This window comes from Carassius auratus, unplaced genomic scaffold, assembly GCF_003368295.1.
Source record: "Carassius auratus strain Wakin unplaced genomic scaffold, ASM336829v1 scaf_tig00019252, whole genome shotgun sequence".
In the NCBI taxonomy this organism is placed as follows: domain Eukaryota; kingdom Metazoa; phylum Chordata; class Actinopteri; order Cypriniformes; family Cyprinidae; genus Carassius; species Carassius auratus.
The window spans coordinates 208996-229099 of record NW_020524940.1 but is presented as its reverse complement, the minus strand read 5'-3'; the positions used below and the strand labels follow the sequence as shown (position 1 = coordinate 229099).

General features: G+C 38.7%; 1 protein-coding gene across 4 annotated transcripts in view; it reads right to left on the bottom strand.

The window, feature by feature from the left end:
* Positions 1-439: 439 nt before the first annotated feature.
* The window catches only part of LOC113076180 (collagen alpha-1(XVIII) chain-like), a 59549-nt gene continuing 39884 nt past the window's right edge, over positions 440-20104 (bottom strand). For 2 of the 4 annotated variants that reach the window (XM_026248840.1, XM_026248838.1), the window contains exons 20-42: positions 19808-19870; positions 19690-19725; positions 19525-19605; positions 19374-19439; positions 16029-16091; positions 15561-15626; positions 15081-15116; positions 14332-14376; positions 14124-14180; positions 12434-12493; positions 11159-11200; positions 10020-10041; positions 9125-9169; positions 9007-9032; positions 8860-8922; positions 8501-8657; positions 8251-8318; positions 7109-7237; positions 6990-7034; positions 6821-6883; positions 4187-4384; positions 2534-2643; positions 440-1161 (exon numbers count right to left, since the gene is read on the bottom strand). In XM_026248840.1, the coding sequence (XP_026104625.1) occupies positions 921-1161; positions 2534-2643; positions 4187-4384; positions 6821-6883; positions 6990-7034; positions 7109-7237; positions 8251-8318; positions 8501-8657; positions 8860-8922; positions 9007-9032; positions 9125-9169; positions 10020-10041; positions 11159-11200; positions 12434-12493; positions 14124-14180; positions 14332-14376; positions 15081-15116; positions 15561-15626; positions 16029-16091; positions 19374-19439; positions 19525-19605; positions 19690-19725; positions 19808-19870 (1782 nt within the window). In that variant the 3' untranslated portion in view covers positions 440-920. Of the gene's footprint in view, positions 1162-2533; positions 2644-4186; positions 4385-6820; positions 6884-6989; positions 7035-7108; positions 7238-8052; positions 8192-8250; positions 8319-8500; positions 8658-8859; positions 8923-9006; positions 9033-9124; positions 9170-10019; positions 10042-11158; positions 11201-12433; positions 12494-14123; positions 14181-14331; positions 14377-15080; positions 15117-15560; positions 15627-16028; positions 16092-19373; positions 19440-19524; positions 19606-19689; positions 19726-19807; positions 19871-20104 lie in introns of those variants that run through there. The other 2 variants (XM_026248839.1, XM_026248841.1) reach the window with 2 other exon arrangements.

Here is a 20104-nt window from a genome sequence, read left to right as displayed (position 1 = left end):
GGACAGTGACTGTGTGTGTGTGTGTGTCTTTTGAGTGCTGGGAGATTGGCAAGTTGATGAGGGGCAGGTGAGTGTGATCAGTACTCTATGATGCCGTGTGCTGTGATTGGGTGGTGTTGGAGCCTGGCGTTTCTGTGACAGTTCCATCAAGATATTTAGTACATTTCCTACCCTAAATATATCAAAACTTAATTTTTGATTAGTACTATGCATTGCTAAGAACTTCATTTGAAAAACTTTAAAAATGATTTGATCAATGTTTAGATTTTTTTGCTCCCTCAGATTCCAGATTTTCAAATAGTTGTATCTCAGACAAATATTGTCCTCCTAACAAACAACACATAAATGGAGAGATGATTTATTCCAAAAATGTAACCTTATGACTGGTTTTGTGGTCCGGTTCGGGGTCACATATGAAAATAAGTACTTAAAGATCAAATTTGGGGAAAAAAAATTTATTCAAAAGACAAACACTGCTTCAGTTGTCTTGCTTTAAAAAAATCTATAAAAATGTGATCTGATGCTGATCTGAACTTTTAATTAGATAGATTGTGTAATGTAAATGTAAATGTAGATTGAAATCTCAGTGAAATGCAGTATCCAAAAATTTACAAAATTGCATAATTAATTCAAAAAGTTAAATTACATATTTATCCATACTCAATTTTGAATGATGTGGGGTCACTGTATAAATAAACACAGAAATTATTTTAAATACAAACAGAATAAGAAACAAATAAATGACGTGATCACAAATACTTTTTTTTTTTTAGGAAAATCAACAACAAAAATACAATATATAAAGTACAGTGCATCCAAACGATAAAGAAAGCGTCTCTCTGCAGTCCATGACTGGGAACGGCCAGAACACGTTAAACTGGAGAGCGCTAGCTTGGCTGAGACGGTCTCCTCGTCAGGCTTTAGGATCTGTGCTGCAGGCGTCTGTGGAGCTGCGGCAGGGTCTGATGCTCGTGGCTGGTCTGGATGCACAGGACGATGAAGCGGTTGGAGCAGCTGCGTGTCTGCTGGTTCAGTAACCCGCTGTAGAGGAACGATGCTTGACCGGTGATGGCCATGTCACCCGCTCTCCACGACTCACAGTTCAGAGAGGACAGACGCTCGCCTCTCTCTGAAGAACCGTGCCACAGCGCCTTCTGAGGCCTGAACACACACACACACACACACACACATGAATGCTGCTTCATTCATATAAATTCACCACCAAAAAAAAATATGATATACTATATGATATAAAGCATCATATAGTTATGAACCATCATGAGACAGTGTGGAGCAAACACAACATCTGACATTCAGCTTCACAAAACCTGCTGAAGAACCAAAGCTCCAGTCCTGGGTTCCTCCAGACAAAAACAAGAGACACGGAACACTCTCAGAAACTTTAACATTTACAGGAACATTATCATCAGGTTCACAGTACGTAATAAAGCTTTAATGACACAATAACACATTATTGAAACATTATTTGTGGAATGCTTTGTTTTCTGAAATATTTTAGTTTGATGTTCAAGTGTATTTTTTTTTAAACATTACTTATTTTAAAATTCTTTAAGAATATTTAAAAGAAAAATTTTGCACACCATGTGCTTATTTCTAATTTGATCTAATTTTAAGATAAATACAGACGTTATATGTCACAGCAGTTAAATCTATGTCTGTTATCATTCACATTAACAGATAAATGGATGGTTTCTCCAGGAAAATATCATAAGTTTGGTCTTTTTAGATAAATGCTCAATGAATAACAATGTAATGAAACACGACTAAAACTAAATAGCATTTTAGTCAAAAGGCTATAACTGAATCAATATATTCTGTCAAAATTAACACTTTACCGTAATAATAAAAGTGATAAATGATAAAATGCAAGTGATGTGAGGTTTTAAATAAAGATGCTTAAAAGGTTCTTCACAGGGATGACACAGGAGAACCATTTTTGGTTCCACAAAGAACCATTCAGTCAAATGTTCTTTAAAGAACCATCTCTCTTACCTTTTATAATCTGAAGAACCTTATTTCACCACAAAAAGGCTTTCGTGAAACAGAAAGGAACTTCAGATATTAAAGGTTCTTTATGGAACCATTCAGACACAAAAGGTTCTTCTATGGCATCACTGTGAAGCACTTTGTTTTTAAGAGTGTATGAAGGCTTTATGGCACACCGCTGCTCTGTGAAACGTCTCTTCTGCTCCCTGCATTCACACAGAAGCGCCAGAGACATCCACAAACCTCACAAACAAGCTAAAAACAGCTACTAGCTGACCACAATTACTGCTCCTCTGTCACGGATCATCCCAGGATATATTTACCGGCCTGGAGTATAAATACACATACACACAGAACCAGAAATAGAAGTCAGGGGTGGAGGAATCTGAAAGCCAGAGTCGTCTGGACTGTGGTCAGAGCAGATCTTCACAAGAGTCTGAGCTTGTCAGGCAGAAAGACAGGACTGAACACAGACACGTGCAGCTGTTTGCCTAAAACGTGCATAACACCACTCCAGGAGACTCACCAGAAGGGGTCGCTCATCACGTCTCGCCCGTCGAAGGAGTACAGCGGGACGCCGGGAGGCAGGAGATGACTGGAGAAGATGCTGTGCCAGCTCCTGAACAGGACTTCACCCTGAACACATCAGACTCTGATTACAGCCCTTCACTAACACCAGACTCTTCACAACACTCACAACTGAGGCTTTAAAGCTTCCAAACACACAATAACAGAATGATTTAACAGCTTAGTGTGCAGATCAATACATGCACTAGTGTTCACAAGTTTGGGCTTGGATATATTTTGGGATGTTTCTGAATGAAGTCTCTTCCGCTCAAGGCTGCATTTATTTGATCAAAACTATAGCACAAATAGTGAAATATTATTCTAGAGTAAATCATCAGTTTTCTGTGTGAATCTGTGTTAAAGTGTAATGTATTTCTGTGATGCTCCGCTGTATTTTCAGCATCATTCCTCCAGTCTTCAGTGTCACATGATCTTCAGAAATCAGAATAATATGATGATTTACTGCTCAAGAAACATTTCTGATTATTATCAATGTTGAACACAGCTGCTCAATATTTCTGTGAAAACGGTGATGTATTTTATTTTTCAGGATTCACAGATGAACAGAAAGTTCAAAAGAACAGCATTTATTTGAAATGAAAATCTGTTGTAACATAAATGTCTTTACTGTCACTTCTGATCAATTTAATGCATTTTTGATGAATAAAAGTGTTAATGTCTTAATAACTTTTGAACAATAGTGTAAGTTTCTTCTGACTGAAATCTTGACATCCTCCTTTGCTCTTCTTGAGTTCATGACTGCTTCATTAAAACAAATCAAATCTTTCACGTGTTCAGTGAATCATTTGATCTGCTGCACAAAACAATGATTTGTTTCTAAACTGAAATGATCCAGTTCTCGACTCGAAGCAGGGTTTCCAGCTCACTAGAGAGGAAGGTTATCAGTAAATCAAACATACAGCACACCGTGTTCAAGAAAGAGTGCTTTGGGACAGCATGAGGAAGACTAAATGATTTGATATTTTGGGTGAACTATCCCTTTAAGCCCTATTCACATCAAGAACAAAACACATCAGTGTCCTGCAGCACAGAAGCAGTCATCAGTGTCACAGACGTATATTTGTAGAAATAAGCAACATTATATTGAATGGGTCAAAATTATACTTTTCTCTTTATGCAAAAAATCATGAGGATATTAAGTAAAGATCATTTTCATGAAGATATTTAGTAAATGTTCTACCGTAAATATATCAAAACTACATTATTGATTAGTAATATGTATTGCTAAGAACTTCATCTGAACAACTTTAAAGATGATTTTCTCAATATTCAGATTTTTTTGCTCCCTCAGATTCCAGATTTATAATAGTTGTATATCAGACAGATATTGTCCTCCGAACAAACCACACATCACTGGAGAGATCATTTATTCATCTTCAGATGATGTATACATCTCAATAAAGAAGATAAATGGACCCTTAAGACTGGTTTGTGCTCCAGGTAGGTCACAAATGTCTCACAACACTCACTTTATTCACTATAGCTGAACACAGGCCTTAAATAAAACACAAACGTCTTTCCTTTACAAAGAAATGTCACAGCATTCATGATTTATTAAATTATTCGTGAGAATGACAGAAAGCTGCTTTACCCTCAGGTTGACGATCGGCATGTTTGCTCGGTACATGGGCTGCACGGTGTCAATCAGGTCCTGTAGGTGGTGTGAGAGGAAGGCCTGGTAGTCGTCTCTGATGCCCATGGCTTGAGCTTGAGTCCGGCACAGTTTATTGACCGAGTGGATGGAGCCCAGGTTTCCCGTCAGCGGTGTGTTGAGAGCCACTAACCTGAGCTGAGACACACACACACACACACACAGAAGCACAGTGTAAGCTCACACACACATCCACATTCACTACTGTCAGAAGACTCTCTCAAACTGATCCTGCGTCAGTCTGTGAACAAATCTGCTGCTGCTGGGTTACAGTCAAACATTTCATCTGCGTCTGAGTATTATATGTGAACATAAACAGTAGTTTGGGCTCTGCTGTTAATTATATCCTCTAATATAGTAATGTTTCAAATGAGAGGGTTCCCCAAATAGTTTGCAGTATTAGTTTGGGAGAGATTTTCTTTCTTTAGTAAACCGAACTATTGTCTTTGGCAGACGTGCTTCTGAATGATCATCGGCGGAGGAAGTGAGAATAATAAAATCACTCCAGCGTGCACACACAAACACACAAACACACAAACACACAGTGTGTCTCTCTTCACAAACACACAAACACAGTGTGTCTCTCTTCACAAACACACAGCTTCACCAACAGCAGATGGACCGCACCATAATCTAGTCTAAAACTGCTCAAAAAAACATATTTTCCACACTGTTTTCAGCAAATATCATTTTAATTTAAATGCACCGATATATTATATGATATACATTTTTTGAGATTTGAATTTTTAATATTACTCATATATACACACATTATATACATTATATTTAATATTGTGTACAGTGTCCAATAATTGTAGCAAAAGTGTCCAAAAATAATAAAAAATAAATAGATTTTACTTTTTTTTTAAAAATCTGGGGGGAAAATGGAAGCTTTAGCCTAAGTTCTGCCAGGAAGACTCAGTCACTTCGTCACTAATTACCTTTGTCCAATCACGTCTTTATACTTCGGTATAAAACATCGTACTTACACATGTTTGAGTTCGCAGATGCCGACGCGACAACAACCTACACCCTCCCCACCACCACCAGGATGGTCCTGTCCTAACCTTCCAGGGGGGTCGGCTGCGCCCCTGCCTTCGTCTTCAGGCAGGAAATGCAGGTCTGCTACCCTCGGATTACGAACCAAGGCTTCCGCCAAAGCATTGTATAATTATGCCTGCTGAGTTGTCAATAAATGTATGCTTCGTTACATCACTTCATCTCCCGAATCTTTCTGGTAGAACTTTGATTGTTTCATCATGTTGTTTCAAACCTTTCTTTTGTGGAACATAAAACATGATATTTTAAAGATGGTTGGTAACGAAAATGTTTTAGTTAGAAGTGACTTTTACCGTATGAACAAAAAATATATGTTTCAAAAATTATCTTCTATTAGGATCCATGGTTTATGTTAAGCTGTTGTAGCCTAAATGTTTGTAGAATGCATTTTATGTGGAATCAAATATATCTTTCTAAAGCTACAATCTGTAAAGTCTACTTCTCATTTAACACAAAAAGTAGCTATAAATAATCTTCTGTGGGTATTTGTAGTCAAATTTATTTTGCAGTTCATATGATCAATTAATTGAAACTGCATGTAATTAATTAGATTAAAATGATTAATCTACTGACAGCTATTCAGAATATAAACTGCTTAATCAGTCATTTTTAGTAAGATTTAAGATTAATAAATGTGTTTGTGTGCCTGCTTCTGTGTGTTTAACTGAATCAAGTCCAGCAGAAATCTTTATTCACTACTTTTGTGATTCTGTTGGTAAACATGTTTATAGTGCATTCTATTTGATTATAGTGTTAATTACTGGTGCAGCAAAAATAGACAGCGCAGCATTTACAAGTTATTATGACAACCTCTAGCACTTACTGCTCTGTGTGATCATCATAAAACCGTACCATTACTACAGAAATGCTATTCCCCGATCTCAAGAGACGCACTAGCGACAGACGCTAGTGTATGTAGCCATTTAGCGTCCTTGTTAGTGCGTCCTCCCATGCTGGAGACCCAGGTTCGAGCCCTGCTCAGCGCGAGTGCGAGGACAGTCAGAGAGGACCCGGGAGAGAGGGGTTGCATTGGTGCCGTGACCCGGATGGGAGTGAGGTTTGGGGGGTGAGTGTAACGGAAGCCAGTGAGTAGTGCTGTGTTGGTAAACCTCACTCTCTGATCTCAAGAGACGCACTAGCGACAGACGCTAGTGGCTGTAGCCATTTAGCCTCCTTGTTAGTGCGTCCGCCTCCCATGCTGGAGACCCGGGTTCGAGCGTCAGAGAGGACCCGGGAGAGAGGGGTTACACAAAGTTTGACAGAGCAAATCAAACGTGGAGCTACGCCTCTGGTAAAGATGCATCACAGCCAGAGTAAATGACTCCAGCGCTCATTCACCTCAGCTCCTTTACTGCTGTGTAAAAGCATTTCTTCCACACACACACGCACACGCACACACACACACTCACACTCACACACACACACACTCACACACTCGCACACACACACACACACACACACTCACGCGCACGCACACACACACTCACACTCACACTCACACACACACAGGCTTACCGTGCTTCTGGTGTGTGTTCTGGGTGTGTGACGGAGCGGTGGGCTCAGGATCAGGGGCTCAGCCTGCAGATCAACACAGAAACACAAACAGTCTCGCTGTAAATGACTCACAGTTTCCATATGAAGACAATATAATGTGCTGGATAAGATGTAAACATGCAGTCCTTACATCATCCTGTGAGAGGACGGGGTACATCTCAATCATCCCGCCGAGCTGAGGAACAACACCTCATTAGTTGTGAAATATGAAGAGTATGAGGACTGATCTGATCTGATCTGGAGAGTTACCTGAACCTCTCTCCAGCCTCCTGGAACCTTTATATAGAGTTTACTAGAGTCTGTAACGAAAGACAGCGTCCCGCGCTCGACCGCAGACGACTGCTGGCTCATGGCCTGCACACTCACATACTTCCTGACCTGCAGGACAACATTCATACACTCAAATACAAACATAGGTTTCGTTCGTCCATGGAACACAAAATGATATGTAAGGTATAACATATTTAGATGCTTATGGTGCTCTGTAAGTGACATGTTCACTGTTGGTGAACTATGGTGAACATCATTGTAAATGAGTGAATTTGTACAGGTTATTGATCACAGATCAGAGCTGTATGAAGCATGTTCTGCTGCTCAACAGTACATTATATATATATATATATATATATATATATATATATATATATATATATATATATATATATATATATATATATGACAGACCCTATATAGAAACATCTGCGTCACTAACCTTCACCCAGTGGAATTGAGGAACAACGTTAACTGATATTATGTCTTAAACCTCCTAACCTCCTAAGAGTTATTACCACATTTACCACTTTTTTTATTCATTAAAAATAAATCAAATCACACATTTAAACACTCCCAATAACAATAACTTTTACCTATCCTAAATATAAATACATCAATATCGTAGAGTCATCAATAATAACCCCATTGGATTAAATTAAGTTTAATTACATCCTTCTAATGAATACCTCATGATTGTTTACAATAGTCCACATTTATAAAATCTACATATTTATTTCTAAAAAAAAAACATAGATATTATTTTTATTCAAATATTTGTAAAATATTTTTTTTATTTTAAAATAATTCATTCATGAAGAATGAATGAATAGATGAATGAATGAATGATGTGTATTTGGAGGATCTTAAAGCATTTGCAATGTTTTATTCCCTTACTAAACTACGATGCATCTCTTCCGGGTCAAAGTGGACCTGAATGCATCATGAGAGTAAAGCTGGGTTGGGTTTTCTTTCTGAATGAAGCTCAGTTCTCCAGCTGTGAGCATCAGGAAACAGAGCTGATGTACTGCTGTGAAGATCTCAGGTCTCACTCGAGCAGAGCTGCATGAAAGCACATGACGGAGTGATTGATCAGACTGTGAGTGTTGTGTTTGACTCACGGCGCTGGAGGCCTCAGCGGCTCGTCCCGGGGGCCCGGGGGGTCCAGGAGGGCCAGGGATCATCACACCTGAAACAACATCAACTCTGAGCGTCTACTCATATCACAGTGAGAGAGCAGCAGAAGTGTTTGCCTTCATCACGCTCAGATGAAGATCTGTGGGGAGCGTTCACTCTAACACACTCCAGAACCTCCTGACCTCCAGTGACCCACACTGGGCTGAACATGAGGGAGAATACAAGACTTCTCACCAGGTCTGAGTTGTCCAGGAGGTCCAGGAGGTCCGGGAGGTCCTGGTGGTCCTGGTGGTCCAGCCACACCGATTCTCCCAAAACCTGGTGCACCGGGGGGTCCTCGTGGTCCTGGATGACCAGGGGGTCCGGTGATAGATTCTCCTTTAGCCCCCTGCTGACAAACCAACATTATTAGACATTTCACAGCACTGTGTGTGGAGACCCTCCTTCTGGACTGTTCCTGACCACCTGACCTGGTCAAATTAAAGAAACAGTTCATCCATTAATAAAAAAATATGTGTGTGTGTGTGTGTGTGTGTGTGTGTGTGTGTGTGTGTGTGTGTGCGCGTGTGTCTGTGTGTGTGTGTGTCACTCACTGCTGAACCGGGTCTCCCACTCATCCCAGTTTCTCCGGTCTCTCCTCTGGATCCCGGGTCAGTCTGACGGTCACACACACATCACCTCAGATCTGCTCTATCTCTGTCTCTCAGTATCTGTGAGAGAACGTCTCAGATCTCACTCACCGTGACTTTGTTTCCCAGCGTGTGTCCTGTGAGAGAACAGATCAGAGCATCAGAGACACAGAAGAACAGCTGCTCGAGGGAACTCTTACTGCTGTGATGTGATTGATCAGGTGTGTACCAGAGGAAGAGGAGGAAGGCAGATGTCTGTCCCTGCTGGCTCCCTCTACAGCTCAGGAGCACACAATCAACACAAACCATCAGAGACATGCCAGCAAACACACAATACTGACTAAAACACAACACCTCAAATATAACATTTGAAAAATAATTGTTATTTCTGAATATTGCAGACTGCAGAAAGCATACAGTCTGCCTTTACTTATGACAAAACAAAAGTGCAAAATATACATGCAATTATTAAAAGCCAAAATCACTGAACACTGACAAAACCATAATCTGAAATGATTCTAATGTGAATGTGTTTTAACAAGAAAAGAAAAGTGAGACGAAAAGTGAAAATTATTTTGTATTGTCAAAAACACTGCCATTCAATGTTTTGGGGTCGGCAAAATGTTTTTAATGAAGTCTCTTCTGCTCAAGGCTGCATTTATTTGATCAAAAACACAATAAAATGAAAACAAATATTCAAATGAAATATTATTCTAATGTAAATCATCTGTTTTCTGTCTGAATCTGTGTTAAAGTGTAATGTATTTCTGTGATGCTCCGCTGTATTTTCAGCATCATTCCTCCAGTCTTCAGTGTCACATGATCTTCAGAAATCAGAATAATATGATGATTTACTGCTCAAGAAACATTTCTGATTATTATCAATGTTGAACACATTAAATATTTTTATGGAAACTGTGATACATTTATTTTTCAGGATTCACAGATGAACAGAAAGTTAACTAGTTAAACTATTTATTTGAAACAAATCTTCTGTAACATTATAAATGTCTTTACTGGCACTTTTGATCAATTTAATGCATCCTTGATAAATAAAAGTTTAAATTTCGTACTAACTTTTAAACAGTAGCATATGATAATAAGAAAACAACTCTTAAACTCACCTTGTGTAGAACCACTGGTTACCTGAAGAAAAGCAAAGAAAGACCAGTATGTGTTAGTTAACAGAACTAGTGTTCATTCAACATCTGGATGTGAAAACAAACGCTGGATGAATATGGAAGAGTCTGTCATGTTCTGATGAAAAGCCAGCTGTGTTCTTTGTGAGATGAAGCTCAGGTTATTGTTATTGCACAACATCTAAAACTCTTTCTTTCAGGAATAAAATAGAGCGCTGTAAAAATACAAGAAGGAAAGCAAACATCAGGCCACGCTTCTTCAGTCAAAGCAGAGATAGTTTTAGTCTCACACCGGCACCGTGATCAGATCATCCTTCCGTCTGTGTGACATGCAGCACGCAGAACTGAGCACCACAGAGATGTCTGTGTGGATTATAGACCATCTGCACTGAATGCTGGGATATGCACAGCTCCCCATCCTTCATATGTTTTATTACAGAGTGATCCGAGCTCACAGGTGCATGATGAGCTTGTTTCAGATAATAATCCACAGCATGCATCACTATTCAAACATAACATGTGTTCACGATGAAATCACTGTCCTTGACTCTCTGTGTGTCTCAATATACAGCTGAGAGATACACTATACATCAAAACTATAAATGTACTGTTTATGAGCCGTATCAGTCCATAAACACATCTCCAATACGACAACATTCAGTCATCTCCACCTGAAGGACCTCAGCCACAGATGAAGGGAGCATGATCTAATAAACATAATGATGTATGAAATCAAATATTTGCCACTTGACATCCATTAAGTTCATGTAAAATACAATGTGCTTTACACTTGATGGGTTAAAGGGGAAGTGTCATTTTTCACATTAAAAGTTGTGCATAACCTCTCCAGAGTGAACTGTAGCTGCTACATTAATGGGGGGGGGGGGGGTATTAATATTATGAAATTATATTATAAAATATGATCAAAACATTTCTATATAATATTCAAATGCTAAATTTAAAAAAGTAAATAAATGTAATATTTGATATTTATTAATAATAATACTAATGCTAATACTACTACTACTACTACTACTACTACTACTAATAATAATAATAAAATTACTTTGGGCAGAGTTAGAGTGAGTGTAAAGAGGATGAAGATGATGATGATGATCACTCACAGGTGTTTTACAGCCGGGTCGAGGAGGGACTGGAAACACGGTCTAGGGACACATGAGGGAAAGTAAGACTGAGCAACAGCTCCTGTGTGTTAGAGACAGAGACAGAGACAGAGACAGAGACGAGACAGAGACAGAGACAGAGACAGATACAGATACAGATACAGATACAGATACAGAGACGAGACAGAGACAGAGACAGATACAGAGACAGAGACGAGACAGAGACAGATACAGAGACAGAGACAGAGACAGAGACAGAGACAGAGACAGAGACAGAGACACAGACAGAGACAGAGACAGAGACAGATACAGAGACCGACAGAGACAGAGACAGATACAGATACAGAGACAGAGACAGAGACAGAGACAGAGACAGAGACAGAGACACAGACAGAGACAGAGACAGAGACAGATACAGAGACCGACAGAGACAGAGACAGATACAGATACAGATACAGATACAGATACAGAGACGAGACAGAGACAGAGACAGATACAGAGACAGAGACGAGACAGATACAGAGACAGAGACAGAGACAGAGACAGAGACAGAGACACAGACAGAGACAGAGACAGAGACAGAGACAGAGACACAGACAGAGACAGAGACAGAGACAGATACAGAGACAGAGACAGAGACAGAGACAGAGACAGAGACAGAGACACAGACAGAGACAGAGACAGAGACAGATACAGAGACCGACAGAGACAGAGACAGATACAGATACAGATACAGATACAGATACAGAGACGAGACAGAGACAGAGACAGATACAGAGACAGAGACGAGACAGAGACAGATACAGAGACAGAGACAGAGACAGAGACAGAGACAGAGACAGAGACACAGACAGAGACAGAGACAGAGACAGATACAGAGACCGACAGAGACAGAGACAGATACAGATACAGAGACAGAGACAGAGACAGAGACAGAGACAGAGACAGAGACACAGACAGAGACAGAGACAGAGACAGATACAGAGACCGACAGAGACAGAGACAGATACAGATACAGATACAGATACAGATACAGAGACGAGACAGAGACAGAGACAGATACAGAGACAGAGACGAGACAGATACAGAGACAGAGACAGAGACAGAGACAGAGACAGAGACACAGACAGAGACAGAGACAGAGACAGAGACACAGACAGAGACAGAGACAGAGACAGATACAGAGACCGACAGAGACAGAGACAGAGACAGAGACAGAGACGAGACAGAGACAGAGACAGAGACGAGACAGAAATGAGACAGAGACAGACTCACTGCTGTCGGACAGCTGAAGGGTCCCGCTCGTCCTGGAGGCCCCGGGGGCCCCGGAACACCCTACACACAAACACAACACACACACCATTAATATCATCAACTCAACATCTACAGCAGAAAGACTTCTTACTCACCAGACAGAAAACTGCTTCTAAACACCTGCTCACACTTTTTCACATATTTCTCTCAAATGTTTTCACAGAGAGTCTTGGAATGTAAATTTTTTCATAATTCATTTTAGGGAACAAAATGTATGTAATCAAGCAATTTATGTTTGAACAATCCCTCACAGATAGGAACAAGAGATGTGTGTGAGAGCTGCTAAAGTGGAGATGTATGGCTCAGAGTAGAAGAAACACTCATTTAGAGAAGATGGGCTATAAAAATATGTATTATAATTTCCACTAGTCTTAAAATAAAAATAAAAATAAAACAATTATAAAAAACTAAACTTGTTTTTGTCTGCAGTGTCTCCCCCTCTGTAAATGTTCTCATCCTCAGGCCATGAGTTTGTTTCTTCATCAGATTTTCAGAAAGGTAGCCACACCACTCCAGTCCAACAACTGTTTGTCACGGTTCATGAATTCGCTGTCTCTCTCTCTTGTCTGTGTTTGTGTAGATGTGGGTGGAGCCGCCGATCACTGGGCCCATCAGCTCAATCAGGACTAATCAGTACGCCAGATAAAGAGGATCTGCGCTGACTATTTAGTCTCTCTGTTTTCTCCTTGTCTCTTGTCAGATCGTTGTTTGGATGTCTGTTCTGTTTCCCGCTTGTTGAGTTTCCTCGCTGCCTGTCTGTTTGTCCTGCACGTCTGCCCTCTCGTCATCTTCATCTCCCAGACTATCACCGCCGTCAACTTCCTGTTTGTCGTTTGTCTTCACTCACCCCCCACCGGATCTTCACACCGGACTGGGCTGTACCACAGCGTCCCTGTGTCAATGAGTTTTGGCTTCCTTGTTTTCATCATCATCATCATCATCATCATCCCTGTTTCACATTTATTAATAAAACTCTCTTACTTGCTATTGAATCCATCTCATCATTTCATCACACTGTTGCTTCTGGGCAAAATATGTTTTTATGGATATGTTTATTATGGATTATAGACTCAATGTATTTGAGTTAAAATCATCTTAATGCTGGATGTGTTTCATCTTTTGTCTTCTCCAGATGTTCACTGATGGACTGGAGTGCTGTGGATTATTGGGATGTTTTTATCAGCTGTTTGGACTCTCATTCTGACGGCACCCATTCACCGCAGAGCATCCATTGATGAGACACTGATGCAGTGACACATTTCTACAAACCTGATGAAGAAACAAACTGATCCTGATCTCAGATGAACTGCGGGTGAACTTTACAGCAAGTCCCATGTTTTTGGAAAAGGCATGAACAGGTGTGAGAAACAGAGAGCTCAACAGTCTAGTTTATTTTTCTAGTTACTTACTGAAGTGCCACTTCACACACATATTAAGCAATAATGTATTAAAACGTTCGCGTACTGTAGTAATCTGTGACATTCCATTTTAAAATATGTGCAGTTAAAACTGTGAAAAATTATGAGCGATGAATTTGAAAAATACTTTCATAACCAAAACCGTAGAAATTGCTGAAAGTATGAACGCTCACTTTTTTTCTGATAAAGTTTTTTTCATATATAGTTTTTTGGGGACACATGAGATAACTCACAGGTAAACCGACAGAATCTCCCTTCTCACCCTTACGGCCGTTAACTCCTGGACGACCCTGAAGAAACACAGCATCACATCCAGAATCATTACTGTTAATTTTGTTAAGTGTTATAATGTAATTATATAATGTTATGTCCACTAATGCTGTTAATGACAGATATTATAAACTGTTTATTGAGCATTCATGTTTTTAATAAGTAACTGACCGGTCGTCCTGGAAACCCAAACTCTCCCTTCGGTCCGACAGGGCCCTGGATGAGACGAGACAGAAGTCAGAGAGACACAAACACTTCCCCTAAATATTCACAACAGAAGCAGCAAAGACACCGGAAAGAGAAAAACACAGATGAATTGTAAAATAGTAAGAGAGTTAAGAGATTAAGAGTTTAGACCAGATATAATGAATGAACAGGTCTGGCTTGATGAGTGCATAAACAACATGACCTTATCTCTCTCTCTATATAATCAAATCTATCTCTCTCCTCTTTATATATATATATATATATATATATATATATTAGAGAGAGAGAGAGAGAGATTCAGTAACAACATCTGTTTCAAGAATTGCAGAAAAGCATCAAAACTTGTGTTTTGTGAGTTGTGTAGCTCCGCCCACTGTAAACTCTCATTGGTCCTCTTCACATTGGTGTATATATCACAAGTGTGTTCTGATTGGCTGATTTTGTAATTTCTTGTAGTGATGAAAAATGATGATGTTGGAAACTGAGATATTCGACTAAAGCTTTAAGTTTAAGAAAATGTATTCTAGAAGAAAAAATGGATGATGTGATGGGGTAATGTCAGAAAATGAAATTCATGGAGAATAATGAAAAAAAAAATATATATTTATCATATTAATTGAAGAGATTAATTAAACATGTTCCCTTTAAACTTTCACGTGGAACATTCATAATGTATAATAATAAGAGTGAAAGTCACAGCATCTGCTGCTCACCGTTTGACCAGGAGGTCCAGGAACGCCACAATCTCCCTGTGACAAGTACAAATCAAATCAATGCAGATAAATCCCGTCTGCCTCAGAAAGGTTTGGTCTTGAGTAATGCAGCAGTTAAAGTCCCTTTAAGACTAGTCATGTCACTCGGCGGCCATATTTGAAATGCCTCTAGGTCATGCAATATAATGCAATAATATCTGACATCAACTGCCTCATAAATGTTGTTCCTTATACTCAGACAGTGTTAAAAATAATCTCATTATCAAGCTAGATCAGACAGTAGATCTGTCCTAAACCAGGACTTCTGGCAGCTGCAGTGATGCGCTGACTTTACTGATTAGTGATTGGCTCTTTTACTCAGAAGGCGGGGCTTCCTTCAACATATTAAGCATTGCATTTTTCCCCATTCAAAACTGTACACAAATATAGAGGGACACGTCTTGGATATTCTATAGTCTTTAGGTTAAAGTCATGGGTGACCTTCAGTCCTTTGGGTCCCTGCGGTGCATGAACTCCAGACACAATCCCCGGCTCGCCTTTCTGACCCTACAGCAGCAATTCATGCCAAACACACACAGCAGAATTAAAAACACACTCGCATTCATATTCAGCAACATCAAAAACTTCTGATGATAATGTGTGAAATCAGAATATGATGCACACACAAGCCTCTGCAGCTGTTTGAAACACAAACACACACACACACACACACACACATACACACTCTTTCACAACTGTGGCCAACTGCATACAATGCTTAGACTTGTCTTAAAAGTTGGTCATCTGATGTTTTTCTTTTTTCTTTTATCAGTTACATACAAATGTAGCTTGGTATAATTTAAATAAATAAAAAAATAAGACTTCTTACCCCTTGGCTAACTGCTAGTTGAGTTCAAAGTTCTTAACACACAGGCCCCTGCACTACATACACATCTACAATGAACTTACCTTTAATCCTGGAGACCCCTGGACCCCTGGGACCCCGGTATCACCCTTCAGACCCCTTGGTCCCTGGTGGAATAAAACATTAAAAGGCATTTTGTCACCACTGCTGTAAGATAATTAACCCAAAAAGTAGATTTAAACATTTTCTGAAGTGCAGAAACCACACAAATATTCGTGCTCCTCAGCCCAAGGCTTTGAAGTGTAATTACTTACATTAACTTAAAAATATACTTAATTTCATGCTGAAACACTTACTGAATTCCAGTAATTGTTGTAGTTAAATGTTCCACTGAGACCATCACAATATAGAGTGTTTTTGTGAAGCAGAGTCTGGCTTATTATCTCAAACCGCACAGATGATTGGAAGCTCTAATGAATTTGTGTATTGTGGCATAAAATCTAAAGAAGTGTAAGCACTGACACTGAAACAGAAAGCTCTGCTCTGTTTACATGCTGCGCAGATCTCTGTTTATTTCACTTCACTTCTGCTCGTCAGTGCACGTAAATTACGCAATAAACCAAAGATAATGTTTCGTAATTGTTTAAAACACAATTCCACAGGCAACTTGGTTACTTATTGTAAATGATGCAATTAAACCACAGTGTGTTTACATTCTTGTGCGTTCAATAAACGAGCGTGTGGTTTTGAGCAGCTATTGTACTGTAATCTCCACGCTCATCTTTTTGCAGCCTTTCTGTTTGTGTTTTTGCAATAGAATGAGAGTAGTTTGGGAAATTAAATGCAATGAGAAATATAATGAAAAATAATAGTTGGAATACTATGGCTAAACGTATGAGTATATGATAACAGCCATATTTGAAGACAATGATAAATTATATGTCATGCTTATTTTCAGATTTTTTGTTATGGTTTCTGATTTGTTGTGTTATTTGATTGATTGTTTCTCTTCTGATTTATAGTTGTTTTCTGATGCATTGTTCTGTTTCTTTTAGCTGATTAATTGTGCTTTCTGATTCGCTGTTGTGTTTTCTGATTCGCTGTTGTGTTTTCTGATTTGTTGTTGTGTTTTCTGATTCGTTGTTGTGTTTCCTGATTCGCTGTTGTGTTTTCTGATTTGTTGTTGTGTTTTCTGATTCGTTGTTGTGTTTCCTGATTCATTGTTGTGTTTTCTGATTCGTTGTTGTGTTTTTGATTTAGTGTTGTGTTTTTGATTTAGTGTTGTGTTTCCTGATTCGTTGTTGTGTTTTCTGATTCGTTGTCGTGTTTTTGATTTAGTGTTGTGTTTTTGATTTAGTGTTGTGTTTTCTGATTCGTTGTTGTGTTTTTGATTTAGTGTTGTGTTTTCTGATTCGTTGTTGTGTTTTTGATTTAGTGTTGTGTTTTCTGATTCGTTGTACTGTTTTCTGATCTGTTGTTGTGTTTTCTGATTCGTTGTTCTGTTTTCTGATTTGTTGTTGTTTTCTGATCTGTTGTTGTGTTTTCTGATTCGTTGTTGTTTTCTGATTCGTTGTGTTTTCTGATTCGTTGTTGTGTTTTTGATTTAGTGTTGTGTTTTCTGATTCGTTGTTGTGTTTTTGATTTAGTGTTGTGTTTTCTGATTCGTTGTTGTGTTTTTGATTTAGTGTTGTGTTTTTGATTTAGTGTTGTGTTTTCTGATTCGTTGTTCTGTTTTCTGATCTGTTGTTGTGTTTTCTGATCTGTTGTTGTGTTTTCTGATTCGTTGTTCTGTTTTCTGATCTGTTGTTGTGTTTTCTGATTCGTTGTTGTTTTCTGATTCGTTGTTCTGTTTTCTGATCTGTTGTTGTGTTTTCTGATTCATTGCTCTGTTTTCTGATTTGTTGTTGTTTTCTGATCTGTTGTTTTGTTTTCTGATCTGTTGTTGTGCCTTCTGATTCGTTGTTCTGTTTTCTGATTCGTTGTTGTGTTTTTGATTTAGTGTTGTGTTTTTTTATTTAGTGTTGTGTTTTCTGATTCGTTGTTCTGTTTTCTGATTCGTTGTTGTGTTTTCTGATTCGTTGGTCTGTTTTCTGATTTGTTGTTGTTTTCTGATTCGTTGTTGTGTTTTTGATTTAGTGTTGTGTTTTCTGATTCGTTGTTCTGTTTTCTGATTCGTTGTACTGTTTTCTGATCTGTTGTTGTGTTTTTTGATTTGTTGGTCTGTTTTCTGATCTGTTGTTGTGTTTTTTGATTTGTTGGTCTGTTTTCTGATCTGTTGTTGTGTTTTCTGATTCGTTGTTGTTTTCTGATCTGTTGTTGTGTTTTCTGATTCGTTGTTCTGTTTTCTGATTCGTTGTTGTTTTCTGATCTGTTGTTGTGTTTTCTGGGGCCTGTACCATGAAGCTGGATTAGCTGGCTGGCCAGGTAAGTTTCAGGTTAGTTTGCATCAATCCTGGGTTTTAGGTACCATGTAAGTGGCTTGGCTTTTAGCTGCGTTTATTGCCAAAGTAACTTACACTCCACAGCTAACCTGCTCCGGGGCAGGCTATGTTCTGGGTTATAGATCTCAAACTGAAGCTGGACTAATCAAATGTGAGAGAAGGGACACATGTCTGACACAGTCACTCCAGTTTATCTTGCTCCAAATTAAAGGTCACTAATGCTGAAAAAAAAAAAAAGATAATTACTGAGTCTTTTTTTATGATTTATATAATTATTGTGAATAATATTATTATTTATATTTTACACACAAGCAATTTTACTTTAACAGTTATTATAAATCGTTTATTTTAAATAGTAATGTATACAGATAAGATACAGATCAAAAGATTGCACTATTTAAAAAATAAAAAATCTGACCTTACATGTTCGAGTCTCTATCACTATATATTTTCAAATGTGTAAACTAAGTTAACGAGTTTCACTTGTGACTTCACTGATAAAGCAAGATAATTTATTTTATTTGTCCTCCTTCATATTTCATATGACGTTTAAATTAGTCATATCCATCAATCTCTTAACCTTTAGCAAAACCTTTAACCTTCAGTTTTGAATCTCGCTTGGTCTCTCGCCAGAAGTAAATCAAACTTGCTTTGTATTGCAAGGCCATGATTGGCTGTTCACCAGTGATGTCACACATTCATGTGCACGCGCTCCACAAACTCAGGATCAAAGCCTGAGTTGACAAAGAAACTTGATGAACAGCATCATGGTACCAACAAAGCCGGACTGGAGAGGTTTGGTTTTGTCAACTCAAAACTAATCCTGTAACTCTGAATTTGTTCAGCTACCTTCATGGTACAGGCCCCTGATCTGTTGTTGTGTTTTCTGATTCATTGTTGTTTTCTGATTCACTGTTGTGTTTTCTGATTCGTTGTTGTGTTTTTTGGTGTCATTTAAGGTTACTTAAGCCATAACAACAACAAACAGGGCAAGGAAAGGCTTCTTACCAATGGTCCTTGTGGTTCAAAAATCCCTGAAAGGTTAAAGATTCCTTCGGTGTCATTCAGCATCAACTGAGGGTGGAGAAATAATTAAAAATACATTCATTGGAATTATCATCCAGATCCTTAAAAAAAGGTGAGACAATAATGGACTCACCTGTAAATTAATGATTGGTCCAGGAGGTCCAGGAGGGCCCGGAGGTCCAGGTAAACTGATTCCATCTAGACCTCTCTCTCCCTGAAACACAAAACACACCAACTTTTAGCATCGAAGCTGACGGGTCTGAGAGAGATACACCACAGATGTGATGAGAATACAAACCTTCTGACCCTTATCACCTTTCTCTCCCCCTTCCCCCTGAAAAAAAAAATGGAAATACATATTAACAACATTAATTAAGATCAAGTTTTAAAGCCTATTTTGTTTTGTGTATATTTACTTGTCGCCCTGGCAGACCAGGAGCCCCAGTCTGTCCATCGTCTCCTTTAGCGCCTGGCTCCCCCTAGTGGAGTGGAGGAGAATTGATTATCATAAGTCTGATAATATTCATATCACATATAAATAATTATATAATATAACTATATATAATATAGAAGTCCTATGAATATGTACAGCTATGTTAATGGCGTTTATGGCAGATTGTAAGCTTGCCATAGAGCATGGGAGCAATCATTTTGGAATCTGATTTAGCTGATAGCTTACATTTACATTTAATCATTTAGCAGACGCTTTTATC